The 18,263-nt window shown below is 38.7% G+C and overlaps 1 protein-coding gene across 1 annotated transcript in view; it reads left to right on the forward strand.

Moving 5' to 3' along the window:
• Positions 1-18,263, forward strand: part of LOC126278854 (WD repeat-containing protein on Y chromosome) — a 395,714-nt gene that overhangs the window by 66,125 nt on the left and 311,326 nt on the right. The window contains exon 6 of the mRNA XM_049979130.1: positions 15,517-15,711. Within this exon, the coding sequence (XP_049835087.1) occupies positions 15,517-15,711 (195 nt within the window). The remainder of the gene's footprint in view (positions 1-15,516; positions 15,712-18,263) is intronic.

Below are 18,263 nucleotides of genomic sequence, written 5' to 3' on the forward strand. Positions count from 1 at the left end.
CTATGGAGAGGAACACAGGAACCAACTCTAAGGCAGCCACATCACTGAAGTATGTAATAGAAGTATGCTAGCCAATAGACCTTATCAACAGTGTGTTACCTGAGATAAGTAAACATGAAAAAATGTGGATATTGTAATTGTTATTGTTTGTTTGGGTTAAAAAGATGGGGAAAGAGGAAAATAAAATTGCGGCTGAATAATACTAATGGTGTCAGTTCTGCAGTTATGTATGATATCTATGCCCAGAAGTACAAGGTGAATAGTGCTTTTATACATGACATGTGCAAGAGACCAGTATGGAAATATTTGCCATCTCAGTCAACAAATGTACGTAGTAACTTATCACACATATCGTAAGTTGTGTTCTGTTAGTCACTGCTGTTAACTTCAAATAATAAGTGATGTACTAAATAACTCTTACTGATTTATTTAAAAAAATAAAAAATAAAAATATTTTTAACAGCATACTCAGAAATTATTTAAGGCTGAAATTATGCAGTAATACAGAACAGTTGCAGCAGGTGTAGAACCATTCAGAAAATTCATAGCAGCTAAGGACACAGGTTCAAAGAAAATCATTAAACATAAGCACAATGCATGATTAATTGGAGATATTTTCCCAGAGGGTTAAAATATGTCTCTGTCGGTATCCTACATAACAATGATTGTCTACCCTCTCTCCTTACACCCCCTTCCAAAAATTTTTTTAACCATGGACCACGCCACAGTGGATAGCTTACATGCCTGAGGGATGCAGTTAGCTGGACCATAGATGCAACCACATCAGAGTAGTAGCTGTAGACCAGACTAAGATATGATTCCTGAAGAGGGCAGTAGCCCTTGCAGAAGTTGCAGGGGCAACAGTCTGGATGATTGATTGATCTAACCTTGCAATGTTAGTCAGCTTGGCCTTGCTACATTGGTAATACAAACATCTACATCTACATTGATACTCTGCAAGCCACCCAACGGTGTGTGGCAGAGGGCACTTTACATGCCACTGTCATTACCTCCCTTTTCTGTTCCAGTCGCGTATGGTTCGCGGGAAGAATGACTGTCTGAAAGCCTCCATGCGCACTTGAATCTCTCTAATTTTACATTCGTGATCTCCTCGGGAGGTATAAGTAGGGGGAAGCAATATATTCAATACCTCATCCAGAAACACAACCTCTTGCTCTCGGAATCTGGACAGCAAGCTACACCGTGATGCAGAGCGCTTCTCTTGCAGAGTCTGCCTCTTGAGTTTGCTAAACATCTCCGTAATGCTATCACGGTTACCAAATAACCCTGTGATGCAACACGCCGCTCTTCTTTGGATCTTCTCTATCTCCTCCGTCAACCCGATCTGGTACGGATCCCACACTGATGAGCAATACTCAAGTATAGGTCGAACGAGTGTTTTTTAAGCCACCTCTTTTGTTGATGGACTACATTTTCTAAGGACTCTCCCAATGAATCTCAACCTGGTACCTGCCTTACCAACAATTAATTTTATATGATCATTCCACTTCAAATCATTCCGCATGCATACTCCCAGATATTTTACAGAAGTAACTGCTACCAGTGTATCATATAATCATACAATAAAAGTTCCTTTTTTCTATGTATTCGCAATACATTACATTTGTCTATGTTATGGGTAAGTTCCCACTCCCTGCACCAAGTGCCTATCCACTGCAGATTTTCTTGCATTTCGCTACAATTTTCTAATGCTGCAACTTCTCTGTATACTACAGCATCATCCACAAAAATTGCATGGAACTTCTGACACTATCTACTAGGTCATTTATATATACTGTGAAAAGCAATGGTCCCAAAACACACCCCTGTGGCACCCCAGAGGTTACCTTAACGTCTGTAGATGCCTCTCCATTGATAACAACATGCTGTGTTCTGTTTGCTAAAAACTCTTCAATCCAGCCACACAGCTGGTCTGATATTCCGTAGGATCTTACTTTGTTTATCAGGCTACAGTGCGGAACTGTATCGAATGCCTTCCGGAAGTCAAGGAAAATAGCATCCGCCTAGGAGCCTGTATCTAATATTTTCTGGGTCTCATGAACAAAAAAAGCAAGTTGGGTCTCACACGATTGCTGTTTCTGAAATCCATGTTGATTCCTACAGAGGGGATTCTGGGTTTCCAAAAACGACATGATACTGAAGCAAAAAACATGTTCTAATATTCCAGAAGAGATCGACGTCAGAGATATAGGTCTATAGTTTTGTGCATCTGCTCGACAACATTTCTTGAAGACTGGGACTACCTGTGCTCTTTTCCAATCATTTGTAACCTTATGTTCCTCTAGAGACTTGAGGTACACGGCTGTTAGAAGGGGGGAAAGTTCTTTTGCGTACTCTTTGTAGAATCGAATTGGTACCCCATCAGGTCCAGAGGAATTTCCTGTGTTGAGTGATTTCAGTTGCTTTTCTATTCCTTGGACACTTATTTTGATGTCAGCCATTTTTTCATTTGTGCAAGGATTTAGAGAAGGAACTGCAGTGTGGTCTTCCTCTGTGAAACAGCTTTGGAAAAAGGTGTTCAGTATTTCAGCTTTACACATGTCATCCTCTGTTTCAATGCCATCATCATCCCAAAGTGTCTGGATATGCCGTTTCGAGCCACTTACTGATTTAACGTAAGACCAGAACTTCCTAGGATTTTCTGTCAAGTCGGTACATAGAATTTAACTTTCGAATTCACTGAACACTTCACGGATAGCCCTCCTTACGCTAACTTTGACTTCGTTTAGCTTCTGTTTGTCTGAGAGGTTTTGGCTGTGTTTAAACTTGGAGTGAAGCTCTCTTTGCTTTCCCAGTAGCATCTGAAAGCTAGGAAAACAACAGCCATCATATTTTCCAATCAGACCCATCTCTGTTGTATGGTTTAGTGATAATACCATCTTCTTGAGTAAAATATTCTGGAGGTAGTATAATTCCACAGTAGGATCAATGGGAGAGGTCTACTCAGAAGGATGTGGTGCAGAAATTTTAATGACCAGTAGTGTAAATATCTCACCAATATCTCTTCTCTGTTGGAGTAAGACTATCCTTGACATCTGCCCACAAAGAAAACTTGTGGAATTTGATGAAAGAATTGCTTCTTTGTGGCTCATTCATTCCTCTCTCACCATAACACATCTGTCTGTTTGGAAAGATACAAAAGCATTTTATACAATGTTTTGCAAGTGAACTCTGCTCTGAATGTGAAAGTTTATGGAAATAAAATCAAATGTTCTATTGTTGAAGGTATTTGAACCGTTTCATTGAAAGGCACCACCAGGTTCGATTGGGCGATCTGATAAAGCAAGAGAACATTAAATCTGAGCCTTTGAGGCCTTCACTCAATACTGTGGCTGACCTGGGTCTTTTCCCTTTGGAAAACAAATTCTACATCTTACCTCTGCCATGACTTTGTGCTTCTTATTTGTATGTAAATGGTGAAATGCTGGCAAGATGAAAACTGCCACCTCACATCTCTGGGAAATTTACTTTTCTTCTACATGGCAATCCTATTTCAAATGCTTCTCTGTCTTCAGGTGCCTGACTCAAATGCTGTACGAGTGACATCTTCCATGGCAATAGAAGGTGCAGTGTATGTGACTTCTCCACTTCCAGTTCCTTGGACATCTCTTTGAAGGGCTTCAAAACTCTTTGTGTTTTATAAGGCGTGCTATAAATCAAACACCAATGTAGAAGAATTACAGAAATAGAATAGCATACATATCATCAGAAGAGAAATTAGTTCATTCATCAGTGAAATATAAATTTCTTCAATTCAAGCTATTTCTCCCTTCTCTGAGAGCTTTTTGCAAAAAGCTGAATTTTGTCTTTCTACCAATTGTAGCATTGTCAGCCACATATTCCAGTAAGTGTCATTGGGCTGTTCCAGTGATCTTTTAGGAACATGGAAAAGACCTCTTTTCTTTGTGTAATTGACAACTGGCTTCACTGCAGTCAAAAGGCCATGAACTTGTTCACAATTGATGCATATATATGCTGCTTTAACAGCAGTTCATAGTGCTATATTTAGCATATAGCAGGAAAAACTGAATTATGAATAACCACCCAGTGCAGCAATAGCATTGACATGTAAGTCAGCCATAAAGGCATAACTTTCAAAGAAGTCTCATGGATACCAAGAGACATAAATGGTCTCAACAATTCTCTTTTAAAGTTGTCACTCATTATTAGTTCTTCTGGAAACATGGTCTTGAAATTTGAGGGTCCAGTCTCAAAACAGGTGATAGTATGTACATGTCAGATATATTTCTTCGTACACTACATTTCCACATACTTGTATCTCTGAGCATTCACCTCTTGTGATATAATCAATTGCCCGAGGCAAAATTACATCTCTGGGCTATGAGCACTTTCTGCCATGTGCCACAACATGGTTGTGGGATGAGGTATAATAATCTTTGAAGATATTTCATCATAAGTTCTCCAGCATTGACTAATTCCTTAACCAGATCCAAAATACCTTTACCTTCTACAGTTCCATATGAACTTAGGTCTTGCACACACATAGCCGCTATTTATCCACAATTATCTGCTGGTCAGGTTTAAGAAGGCATTTTTTGTGCACACAAGACACTTGTTAGACATTCATGGATGGTGAGATATGTGTGAAGTGCCACTTGATCTTGTAGCATGAGAGTAAATTTCACTGCAGAGTAAACATCAAACAAAATTAATGTTTTTCCCATCATTATCAAATATAGGCTTGAATAGCATCCAAATGGAACTTACAAGATTTTTGTAAGGATGTGTGGTTCTATATTCTCTAATGATTAAATTTTCTTTTACTTTCCCTTTTTTTTTATACACTCTCCTTCCTTTGCAAACCATGTTTAGTTTCCTTGCTCATTTTCTGTGATAAGAAAAATATGGAAATCTACACTACTCTATTAAGCACAGCTTTGCTCACCATTTATAGACCATAGCCTGCAATGGTAGTCAGTGATACCACCAGCCTCTAAGATGCGGTGCTTCCACCCAGCTTTGCCCTGCCTGTGCAGGGATGTCACAATGTTGCTGACTGCAGCCATGACCTCGGTCTCTATGCATACCTCTGCTGAGCCTGTAGCACAACAGTGCATGCATGCATGCAGGATTTCTTGGCCCATGTGGTGATGTTACAGGCTTGTTTTGTCCAGACCTGTTGCAGTCCAGTGTTGTTGCAGTCTGTACACAGGCTGGACTTCTGTGCATGTCTCTGTCATATATAACGTTCAGATTCTGTCTGTACGAGGGCTGCACAATAAAATATGGTCTCTCTCTCTCTCTCTCTCTCTCTCTCTCTCTCTCTCTCTCTCTCTCTCTCTCTTTCTCTCTCTCTTTTTTTTTGACAGCATTCCTTTACTCATCCTCATAATTTTGATGGTTCTTCTCAAAGTAGTCTCCCATGAATACCATGAATGTGATGCACTTTTCCCAGGGTTTCTGCCAGTCTTCAAATACATGTTGGAAACTACTTTTTGAGAGGTCCTTCAAAATCGCCCTCACAGTCTTCACCACTGCCTCTGATGATCGATAATACCTCCCATGGAGGCGTTTTTTCATGTTAGGGAATAGAAAAAAGTCACTTGAGGCTAAATCCTGACTATAGGGAGGGTGAGGGAGAACTTCACGTTGATTTTTGCAAGATATTCAGCAACAACATCAGCAATATATGGCCGTGCATCCAGTCTGCTTCACAGAAATGTGATCTTTTGCACCTGATATGGACTTGCAATGTTTTCAGGACATCCATGTACTATTGTCCAGTTACTGATGTGCGTGCAGGTACAGCATGTTGATAAACCATTCCATGAATATCAAAGAATGAGGTGACCATAACTTTCCCAGCAGAAGCAATCACTTTAGCTTTTTTGGGGGTTGGTGATGAAGGAGATTTCCACACTGAGCTTTGCTGTTTGTTCTCAGGATCAAAACGATGTAGCCAAGTTTCATGAGCAGTGATTACATTTAGAAGAAACTTCCTCTAACATCAAGTTTAGCTGCATGCAGACCTGCACAGGTATGTCCTTTTGTTGAATGTCCTTAAATCAATAGTCTTGGAACACATCGCACACAAACATGTGTCATGTAATTTTTTTGTCACCAATGAGTGGGTGGCACCCAATGAAATGTTTAGTATTTCAGAAAGTGATCTTAAGGTAATTCGTCGATCCTCTCTCACACTGACAGCAGCAACATTGATATTATCTTCCATAAGAGCAGTAACTGGAGAACCAGGTCCACCCTCCTTTGAAATTGATTGTCTCTGCTCTTCAAACATTTTAAACCACCTTCAAGCTGTGCTATAGGGAAGTATAGGGCTCCTGTAACATTGTATAGGCCTCAGATGAAGGTTTGTTGAGACGACAGCAGAATTTCAGAGCTGCATATTGTTCCTCATATGTTACGACCATTGCAGCGGTACGCAATACTGAACACGTCTGACCTTGTCAGCCTCTCACAGGCAGGAACCAGGAGTCCCAACAATGAATCTACTACAGCATGTTTGTTGCACATTAAGCTAACAGAATAACATAAGATTATATTTTAGTGTCAGAAATTATGATCTTTCTTTATTGAACAACGCCTGCAATTTTCAGTTTGAGATGTCTGTAATATACTTTGGGTGTTTTGTAATGGCATGCATTGTAAACTGTTAGTATGTAGATATACAGTGGCTACTTCATTACATTGTTTAGCATATTTTCTGTTCATCACCTTGGATGGTTTATTCATGATTTCTTCATGTGTATAGGTTCTGTACACAGATGTTCCTACAGTTTTCAGATAGAAACTACAGCCATAGCCACAGTGTGCATTACACTAAGGTGGCAAAACTCATGGGTTAACTCCTAGTACTAAATTGGACCTCCTCTTGTCTTGTGTAGTGCAGAAACTTGATATGGCAAGAACTCAACAATTGATTGGAAGCTCTCTGTAGAGGCACTGAGGATACTGCCTCTATAGCCATTGGTAACTGCAAAAGTTTTGCCAGTGCAGGATTTTGTGCATGAACTGACCTCTCGATTATGTCTATAAGTGTTTAATAAGATTCATGTTGGGTGCCATAAGTGTTTAATGAGATTCGTGTTGGGTGATCTGGGTGACTAGATCAGTCACTTGAATTATCCAAAATGTTTTTCAAACCTGTCATTAATAATTGTGGCCTGTTGACAGGGTGCATTGTCATCCACAAAAATTCTATTATTGTATGAGAACATTAAACCCATGAATGGCTACAAGTGGTTTCCAAGTAGCCAAACATAACCATTTCCAATCAACGACTGGTTTACTTGGACCAGTAGACTCAGCCCATTCTATGTTGTCACAGTCCACACTTTTATGGAGCCACCACCAGCTTGCACAGTGCATTGTTGACAACCTGGTTCCAAGGCTTCATGGTGTCTGTGCCACAGTCGAACACTACCATCAGCTCTTACCAATTGAAGTCAGGATTCATCTGATCCACCACATTTTTTCTTATCTAGGGTGCAACTGGTATGATCGCGAGTCTAGACCACAGTTTCTTATGTGTAGGGTGTAATTTACATGGTCATTAGTCCAGGGGAGGTGCTGCAGCTGATGTCATGCTATTAAAAAAAGGCACTTGCATTGGTCGTCTGCTGCCATAGCCCATTAATGCAACATTTCACCACACTGCCCTAACAGATATCTCTGTGATACATTCCATATTGATTCCTGCGGTTATTTCATGCAATGTTCCTGGTCTGTTAGGATATACAATTTTTACACAAACACTGCTGTTCCCAGTCATTAAGTGATGGACATTGGCCACTGTATTGTCTGTGGTGAGAGGTAATAGTTGAAATTTGGTACTCTACACCTACATCTACATCTGTGTTATACTCTGCAAACCACCAAGAGTTGTATGTCAGTAGGTATATCCCATTGTACCAGTTATTTGGGAGTTCTTCCTGTTCCATTCATGTATGGAGTGTGAGAAGAATGATTGTTTGAGTACCTCTGTGCTTACAGTAATTATTCTAATCTTACTCTCACAATCCCTCTGTGAGAAATTTGTAGGGGTTGTAATATATCCCTAGAGTAACCATTTAAATCTGGTTCTTGAAACTTTGTCAATAGGCTTTCTTGGGATAGTTTATATCTGTCTTCAAGAGTCTGCCAGTTCAGTTCCTTGAGTATCTCTGTGATACTGTGTATTCCAGCACTCTCTTGACACTGTGAATCTCAGAAAATTGAACACCCTAATGGTGTCCAAAATGGAATGTCCCATACATCTAACTCCAACTACCACTCTGCATTCAGAGTCTGTTAATTCTCATTGTGCTGCCATAAACACATCAAAAAACTTTTCACAATCACCTGAATACAAATAACAGCTGCATCAGTGCATTGTACTTTTATACCTTATGTACATGATACTGCCACTGTCTATGTGTGTGCATATCCATGCATGCAATACTACCACCATCTTTATATGTGCATAGTGCTATCCTATGACTTCTGTCACATCAGTGTATTACCATTAACACTTATCATTGTCATCAATTACTTTTATATTAAGGTAGTTAGTGTAACTGTCATAAATGATGCTCTCCTTTAAGAAGTGATAACAAAAAAGGATCTGTCATAATAAAGTTTCCTTTCGCATCCTCATTTGTAATACTGTCAGTTCTAATTGTTTTTTAAAGAGTGTATTTTGAAATGTTCTATCCAGTGTTGATTCATTTTTGCATAGGTCATGATGCACAATAGCACTCACACAAATAAAAATAATAATTTGATTCTCATTTTTAATGTAATATTTAAGGAAGATTAATAAATTTTTCATGATTGAAATAGTTCAAGAAAGATCATAATTAAGTGCATGACATTTGCCTCTAATACCACCTAATGGCTTAATATGTTTACTTCATAACACAGCATGTGATCGTAGCTTCTTTGGCCACTGATGTTCTGCATTGACTAGATGCAATTTTTCTATTAAGCCACACAATGCATCAACAGGACTTACAATATATCTTGTTACTATATAAAATTTGTTTCGTTATATCACTTCTCATACCACAGTTCTGAAGACGCTGTGTAGCAAAATGCATCAGTGGTAAAAATAAAAGTATTTTGATGAGTAAGGCAAGGGTAAAGTTTTTGAGCCAAACAGGGTCACAGAACTGCTCAAGGACTTCATGTCCAAATGAATGTTTCTCCTCTTGAATGGTATCTACAGAACACATTGAATGAATGCATTTCACTGGTGCCTGGCCTTGTGCTTATACATCTAGCAGCTTGCACTCACTTTCCACCACTGCTTCATTAAAATCAGCATGTTATTCCAATTTCAGTGCTGGCAAGATGAGTTGGCAAACTACATTAAAAGTAAAACTGCTGTTATTATTCACATAATTTTGTGTGACATTTACTTTATTTACCATCTTAATAATGCTATCTCACCAGTTACTAGACAGATCACATATGTCTTTTCAATATAAAATGTGTGCCCCTCCATCAAGCTGTTGTGAGCCAGTTCTTATTTCTATGCAGCACCCTTAATCAGTGAGGTATGAAATTCAATATCAAATTGATAACCAACATCTTTCTGAAATGAAGGCATTGACCTTGTATGTACAGGTTTTTCTTGATATTGATTCATACTTTCATCATATTCTGTAGATAAAATTAAGGAGGAGAACATATTGGTATGTGGGATGATGTGAGCTATGCATTAACAAGACATAAGCAAATGATAAATTAACAGTACACTACCACTATGCTGCTTAATGCTGTTCATTACTAATGCCAGCTAAATGTAGTAAGTATATTAATAAATGAAAAGTCCAGATTGGGATGTCAACAGTTTTTATTAAGTAAATTAAAAAAAAAGATGCCATTTGAAAAAAGCTGCTGCCTCCACAACAACACTAAATAGCTACCAGTGCTGCTTATCTGCTATTGGTAGCTTAATACTTACTGAATTACAATGGTGCTTTTTAAAGATAATAGTTACTTATATCTCTGAATATTGAGTCTTGTTTACTGTACAATACTATTATATATGTGGCTTTATAATGAACATTGGTACTTGTCCTGGAACTTTTCAAACATTGAGACTAAATGTTCAGATAATACATAAAAAGACTAACTAATGAGGTACATGTATAATATTTATTTGAATTGTTAGAAGTTCCTAATTTATTTTAAATGGAAGGTTGTTGAATATCTTCCTACTGTATAACTCCATTCTGAATCTAAGAAAAGGAGGCACTGTCTACATGTAAAATATTTTTGTGTCTTCCATCAAGACTTTGTAAATGATAGTTCATCTGAAACTGATTATCAGCATCAGCAACAAAAACCTTAAGGAGTAAATATATCAGGAAGTGAGTGTAAGAGTTCCAAGATCATTAGAAAGGTTCTGCACTTTTCACTTCTGCTGAACAGACACTTTATGTAGTTCAGATGCATTGTGTCAGGAGGTAATGCCACAAGGCAACAGAGAATTTGCAGAATAACCCCAAACACTTTCTTTAGGTCAATATGACAAGAAATGCATCTAAGGGCAAAACATGCTCAACTATGCTTTTTGATCAATTTATCTACATGATGACTCCATTTTAGTTCATTACTCAGCTAGATCTAAGGAATAATATGCAGGGTTTTTCATGCACTATATGACCATTGATGCCTACTTCACAGTGCTAAAAGGTCACTCTTGCTTGTTTGAACTGCGTAATGTGAGTCTTTGTGAAATTAAGACTTCTGTGTCTGCTAAAGCTGCATTTGGAAACTTGATTAGTATGATTGTACCATCAGAAAACATTACAGTTTTGAATTGCACATTAAAGTCATGGAGAGAATGTTTATGCAGATTATGAACCTGATTGGGTGCAATACATCTACAGTTATATCTTCTTACATACTTTCCAAATCATGCACCAATTCTAATCATTTCCTTTCCTTTTCCACTCACAAATGCACCGAAGGAAAATGACTGTCTAAAAGAACTTCTTATGTGCCCTAATTTCTCAAATTTTATCTTCATGGCCCTTATGCCAAATTTATGTTGCCGGCAGTAGAATTGTCATGCAGCTGGGTTTAAATGCTGCTTCTCTAAATTTCCAGAATAGTTTCTTGGAAAAAGGGCATCATGTTCACTCCAGAGATTCCCATCTGAGTTCACAAAGCTTCTCCCTAATACTTAAATGGTGATGAAACCTACCAGTAACAGATCTAACAGCTCACTTCTGAATTGCTTTGATGTCAAAGGAAGACATCTCTTGTTATCTTGATCTTACCACCTTTAATCTTGATTGGTGGTGATCCCAAATGCTTGAACAGTATTCAAGAATGTGTCACAGTAGCATTCTAAACACTATTTCCTTTTTTAGCTACACTTTCCCAAAATTCTCCCAATAAAAGAAAGTTGAGCATTAGCCTTCCCTACTATCAGACTATTGTGCTCATTCCATTTCATATTGCTTTTCAGTGTTGCACCTGTATATTTAAATGCTATCATTATGTTAAGCAGGACACTACTAATACTGTATGGGTTTGTTTTTCCCAGTTATCTACATTAACATATAGTTTTCCACATTTGGAACTAGCTGCCACTCATCACACATACTAGGAATTTTAACTGTGTCATCTGGTATCTTCTTATCAGATCATTTATCTATGTAGGAAATAACAGCAGTCCTCTCATACTTCCCTTGGGCACTCCTGATGATACCCTTGTCTTTAATGAACACTCTCCTTTGAATACAGATACTGAGTTCTATAAAATTGCTAAGGCATTCGTGGCCACTTGTTGACAAACTGACTGTCAAATTCTGACTTGGGTTCTTCGGTCAGTGTTCGCCTGATAATTTTTCTGTCATTTAGCCAGCATGAGTGGCTGGCATTGTCAAATCTTTGCCCTCCACTGCTGGAGGAGAATAGGGGCTGAGCTCAAGGCTGCAGGCTATATGTACCTGGCGTATCAACATCTACGGGCTTCTCTGCTCTTATTTCTGGTGCAGTTCTCCTCTTGCTACCTGCAATGGACTTCACTGCAGCATGGGAAGCCAGGATCTATTTACTCTAAGGCTTTCTTCTTTCTTCTTAATGCTGTTCTAATGTTTGTGTATTTCTTTAGCTTCTCTGAACAAGTCACTGTGATAGCTCTTCTCTACAGCCAGAACTTCTGCATCAGCCAATTTTGATATGTGGTCAATCTCACACAGTGTGTGCTCTGCCACGGTTGATTTCTCCACCTGCCCCCACTTGCAGTGTGGCTTATGTTCTGTGATCATTGTGTTGAAGGACTGTCCAGTCATTCCAATGTAAACTTTTCCTCGTGTGCCTGGAACACAGAGATACTTGGCAATAATGGATGAGGAACTGGTGGACATGTTCTGTCAACTAAGTATTGGAATGCATCGAGATGACTGAGACAAGATTGACAGCATCACTCACAGGAGTATGCAGAACATACTTGAGTGGTGAACTGAGCAACATAATGAAAAGTTTGCAAGATGCCGGAAGCAGACTGGCAAGGTGATTCGTGACATGTCACACACAGAGGTCAACCTCACTGAACACCAATTAAATGAACAGGAAGAGTCTGTCCTTCAAAAACAAGGGAATTTTTCTATCATCCTTAGAATTATACTTATTGAGAACATCATTGCTAATATCAAAGCAGCCATCTAGCAGAGGAAATATGCACCGAAACATAAAAGCTACTGCACTGAGCAATACCACTGGCTTGCAACCTGAAGAAAGAAGAGGTACAAGCTATCAAGAATCTTAATGCCGACTAGAGTATATTGGTACTACCTGCCAATAAGGGGGCTATGACCATCATAATGAAGAACAAAGATTATGAGCAGAAGATTCGGTACTTATTAGACCCAACAACATACCAAAAACTAAGTGCAGGTCAGGTGCATCGTATCACATGGAATATGAATCAGTTTAATTAATCGAGGTGTCTTCTCTGCCAGCAGACATTCAGAAGAACCTGCATGACACAGAAGCCCTACCACCTCAGCTGTGCAGATTACCGAAGATCCACAAGAACAATATTCCACTAAGACCAGTTGTTAGTGCTATTGGCTCATCAACATATAAACTGCTAAAACATGTGTCATCTCTGCTCCAGCTGCACATGGAAAAGCTTGATGCATACATAAAGGACTCAGGGCAGTTCACTGAGAAGATGAAGAAACTAAAACTTCCACCAAATGACACCCACGTCATCTTTGATATTGTTTGTTTGTTTATGAAAATGTCACTCAGTGACTCTGGGGCACATTGGTTCCATTTTCTGCAAGATATCACCAAGCTCTTTCATGCATGACTCACCATGAGCTATTTCACATGGAACAACAGTTTCTACAAATAGTTGGAAGGCATCACCATGGTGGTTAGTGTTTAACGTCCCGTCGACAACGAGGTCATTAGAGACGGAGCGCAAGCTCGGGTGAGGGAAGGATTGGGAAGGAAATCGGCCATGCCCTTTCAAAGGAACCATCCCAGCATTTGCGTGAAATGATTTAGGGAAATCACAGAAAACCTAAATCAGGATGGCCGGAGACGGGATTAAACCGTTGTCCTCCCGAATGCGAGTCCAGTGTGCTAACCACTGCGCCACCTTGCTCGGTGCATCACCATGGGCAGTCCTCTTAGTCCAGTGGTGGACAACTTCTTCATGGAATATTTTGAAGTGCAGTCACTCAACTTGGCATCTTGTAAGCTAATGGTGTGGTACAGATACATCGATGGTACCTTTGTTCTATGGAGCCATGCTGAGGAACAGCTCACTGACTTCTTAAGACACTTGAAAAGCCTCCATGCCAACATAAAATTTACCATGGAAGTAGAAAAGGACAAAAAAACTGCCATTTCTATATGTGCTGGCCACAAGGGATGGTGAAAGCCTGCGAGACAGCGTGTATCGAAAAGCAACACACAAGGACTGATACCTGTCCAAACTGTCAAATCATGAGCCGAGCCAGAAAAGAAGCATGATTAACATGCTTGTAGTTTGAGCAAGATGAATATGTGAGCCACAGCACCTCAGACATGAAATGCAAACCTGGAAACTGTTCTTAGGAGCAATGAGTACTCCATAAACTGTATTAGAAGTATAACAGAGTCAAACACTTGCCAAAGTAATACATCACTAAATTCCAGGTACAGCCTTTCTGCCATAGATTCCCAGAATGACGTACAGAATCAGATGTATATTGTGCAAACTTGACGTAAAGACTATTTGCAGACCAGCAGGGAAGGTCAAAGAGTGTCTCAGCTTAGTGAAGGAGAAAAGGGACCGAATTGCAGTGTCAGGAATATACTGCATACCACGCATATGAGGAAAAGTTTTTGTTTGAATGACTGGATGACCAATCAACACCAGGATCACAGAACACCAGCAACAATGCAGGTTGTGGTAAGTGGAGAAATTGCCCGTGGCAGAGCTCACACACTGTGAGATTGACCACATACTAAGATTCACCGACATGGAAGTTGTGAAGAGCTATCATACCCACTTGTTCAGTGAACCTATAGAGATGCATAAACATGATAATAGCTTCAACAATAATGAAGAAAGCCTCAGTGTAAATGGATCCTGGTTTCCCGTGCTCCAGTGAACGACCATTGCAGATAGTAAGAGGAGAACTGCACCGGAAAGGACCACAGACAAGCCCTTGAATATTGCCATGCCATGTACATCTAGTTTGTGGCCACAAGCAAAGCTCCAGTTCTCCACCAACAGTGGAGGCTGAAGCTTTGACAATGCCAATGACTCGTGCTGGCAAAATCTCAGAAAAATTGTGAGATGAATGTCAGCCAAAGAATTCAAGACAGGAGCTGACAAGCAGTTTGTTATACTAGGTTCTATTACTTAAGAAATCTTTAACCCCCTCATACATCTTGGAATATATTCTGTTTGCTCGTACCTTCATTAACAGAGTGCAGTGGAGCATTGTGTCAAATGCCTTACAGAAATCCAGGAACATGGAATCCACTTGTTGCCCTCCATCAATCACTTGTAGATTATCTTGTGAGGAAAGAGCACACCAAGCAATGCATGAGTCATGCACTCCCAGATCTGTGCTGATACATGCATCAATCAATTTGCCTCCCCCCCCCCCCCCCCCCCCCCTCCGTTTCACCTCTGCCCCCTTCCTGCATATTATGTTCCCCCTTTTTGAGGCTACTTTACCCTGGTGACATAGAACATCAGCTTTCTGGTATTGACAAAGACACCATTCATGCAAGAGGTATGATATTAGTGCCATCACATTTCAGTTTGCCAAGTCAAATTTCATGATCCAAACAATCAAAGGTATTGCAGAGCCATCAAATATACCAATAGGATAATGTCATTACTGTTACACACAACATAAAGTACTGTACTTTGTTCTATGTCAGTTTAACATAATGTTTGAGCAGTGAGGAAACTTTTTACATTAACTTTATGCCTTTGTAGTATTAACACAGCAGATTAAATATCCTTCTTTCTGCCTTATAATTTTAATATTTTGGTTTCAGGTAACTCGTTGGCCATCAGTTATTATGAAAATGTGTTATCATTTCTATGAAGATGTCAATCAAGAATCTATTCTCATATTAGGAGATGCTGATGGCAACATAAGAATACTATTAATTAAAGTTAAGAACAAAGGTCCATTTTATCATACACCTGGCACTGATGTGATTCACATACATTATGAAGGTCTTCTTTCTGTGAGTAATGACAACAATTTCAAAGTGCTATCTGTGATCTTTTACAGGTCAAGTATACAGTGAACTATTTTTTGTTAAATAAGCTCACTGCAGAATGATATAGTGATCTATGAGTTGGTGGTGCATATAAAATCTGTTCTTGAGACGGGAAGGATGGGTTCACTGTTGGAAGGGGGGAGGAGGAAGATAAGGAGGATGTGCAGGAAAGGCAGCTCATATTAGTTTCATGCAGTGTGGAAGAGAGGAGAAAACAAAACAGAATTTCTTCTGAAATAAAATTCAAAACTATAGGAAAAAGTGTTTATTAATCACCAAACATACTAATACTACCACTTTGTATTAGTTACCTGCTACCTACCATACTTAATCAAAAGACCATAATTTTTATGAGATCTATAGATATTAGTTTGATCTTAGGCAGGTAAGACCTGTGAATACTTTCTGTGTTCACATTTTTAGAACCTTATGACATTGGCTCATAACACAATGGAAGAACATCAGAAATGGAAAGTACAATTCTACTAAAAGGTTTTGAACCAGATTCATTTTGCATATTTAGTTGCAAGGAAAATATCAATGAACAATATGATGGCTCTGGGTTTATTTCAAACCAATACTGAATTGGCATGCCCATGTGCGCAGTACATTTGGATGTGGGTTTGGTTTACAAAGATAATATTTATAATTTGAATATTTCTTATGTCATTGTCTTGATGTAAAATTCTATGAATTTTATTTATTTATTTATAGGAGGAATCAATGTACATTGACATAAATTATTTCAAATGCCTTCTTTGTCACTATAGACTTCTTTGGCACACATAAAATTATATGGACATTTAACTGTTCATTAGAATTTTATAAACATAATTTTGACAATGATGTGCTAAATTTTTCTTTTGTTATTTATTTATATAAAGGCAATTGATAGGTCAGTTTGTGTCAGAGCTTTATAGTGGGTTCTGTGGCAGTATTATAGCACATTTTGAGGCAGATATGTATTGGCTTTTGTGAAATTTTGACACTGTATTTGATCATATGACGATGCAAGTTGACATGAGATCAAAGGATGTATTTCATAGTCTAGCCATTCAAGTATCAAAGAACATCTTGATGAATCAGAATCAATGAGATAAGTAGTCTGAATTTCTACACACTCCTCTCTTGTAAAAATATGTACTACACTAACTGTATGTAATAGGTGTCACTTTTTATTATTTTATTTACCTGTTGCTGGCAGGGTATGTCAGAATATCAACATATCACCAGTTTATCAAACAATGTCAAATGTAAATACATATGTCAAGAAGACAAGCAAACAACACAGACAAGAAAACATATGGACAGGAAATTTATTATAAACATGCATCTTTTGGAAAATGAAACACAGAAAGTAGAGCTATATAGCTTGAAGCACTGTGCTCACCAAGCACATAACATACAATGATCAGATGGCCCCCTGAGTGTTTGTGACCAGATAAACCCCAATATTTTAGCAACTTCAAATGAGATATAACCATAAAATAAACACAAGTTCTATGTAATTTGGAAATTGGGAGAAGAGATACTGGTGGAAATGAAGCTGAGTTTGGATTGCTCAGCTGCTAGAACACTTGTCTGTGAAGGGCAATGGTCCCAGATTCAGGTCCCAGTTCAGCACACAATTTTCATCTGCCAGGAAATTTCAGATCAGTGCATAATCCACCGCAGAGTGATAATTCATTCTGGTCACATTATAGCTCAGTCAAAGCATTATCAATCATAAAGCAATCAATGCATAACCCAAGTACTATTCCAAAACCTCATTCAGCATTATCATTAAATCACCAAGTAATAATACAATGAAAAGTTTGTCACAAAATAAATCTCAAAGGCAATGGTTTATTTAGCACAAATGAAGGAAAAGCCCTTATATCATGATTTTAAATTTTTTCCAACAAAATGAGTATTCAAGGAACTCTTGCGCTTGCTGCTGGTCATTGTCAACTACACTTGATGACATTTTGACTGGGCACCTGCCATTCATTCTTGGGTGAGCCATCAAAGACAGAAAAAGGTGACCTCAATTCCACAATATATATTGCGCTATGAGTAACCCACCATTGCCTTAAAATGAAGTTGACTGATGGACCATACTACTCAGGCAGCACCCTTGCTGGTGGAACTGCAGAACTCAGCTGTCCTCAGTGATGACACTCACTGTGGCCATCAGCACACTATGTTGTCTTTGATCTGAGAAAACCATGGAGATAGTAAGATCCCATGCATTATCCAGCTGGTAGCCACTGTCACAGTTCATCAGATTTTCCTCTGTGCGTATTTCTGAGGGTTCTTTAAGAATGGAGTCACAAAACAGATTTTGCTGTATCCAAAACTATTCTTTAATAATTCTCCATTTAATGTCCAATAGAGATGCAATGTTTGGCAATAGCAAACTTCAACAAAAATTTTCTGGGTTTGTGACTACATTGTCAACATGTAAAACTATTGATGTTTTGGTCACTGTTGCAAGTGACCTTCTTCAGAATGTTTTTGTTTGCTACTGAATAAAA

Source organism: Schistocerca gregaria, chromosome 6, assembly GCF_023897955.1.
Source record: "Schistocerca gregaria isolate iqSchGreg1 chromosome 6, iqSchGreg1.2, whole genome shotgun sequence".
Taxonomy (NCBI): domain Eukaryota; kingdom Metazoa; phylum Arthropoda; class Insecta; order Orthoptera; family Acrididae; genus Schistocerca; species Schistocerca gregaria.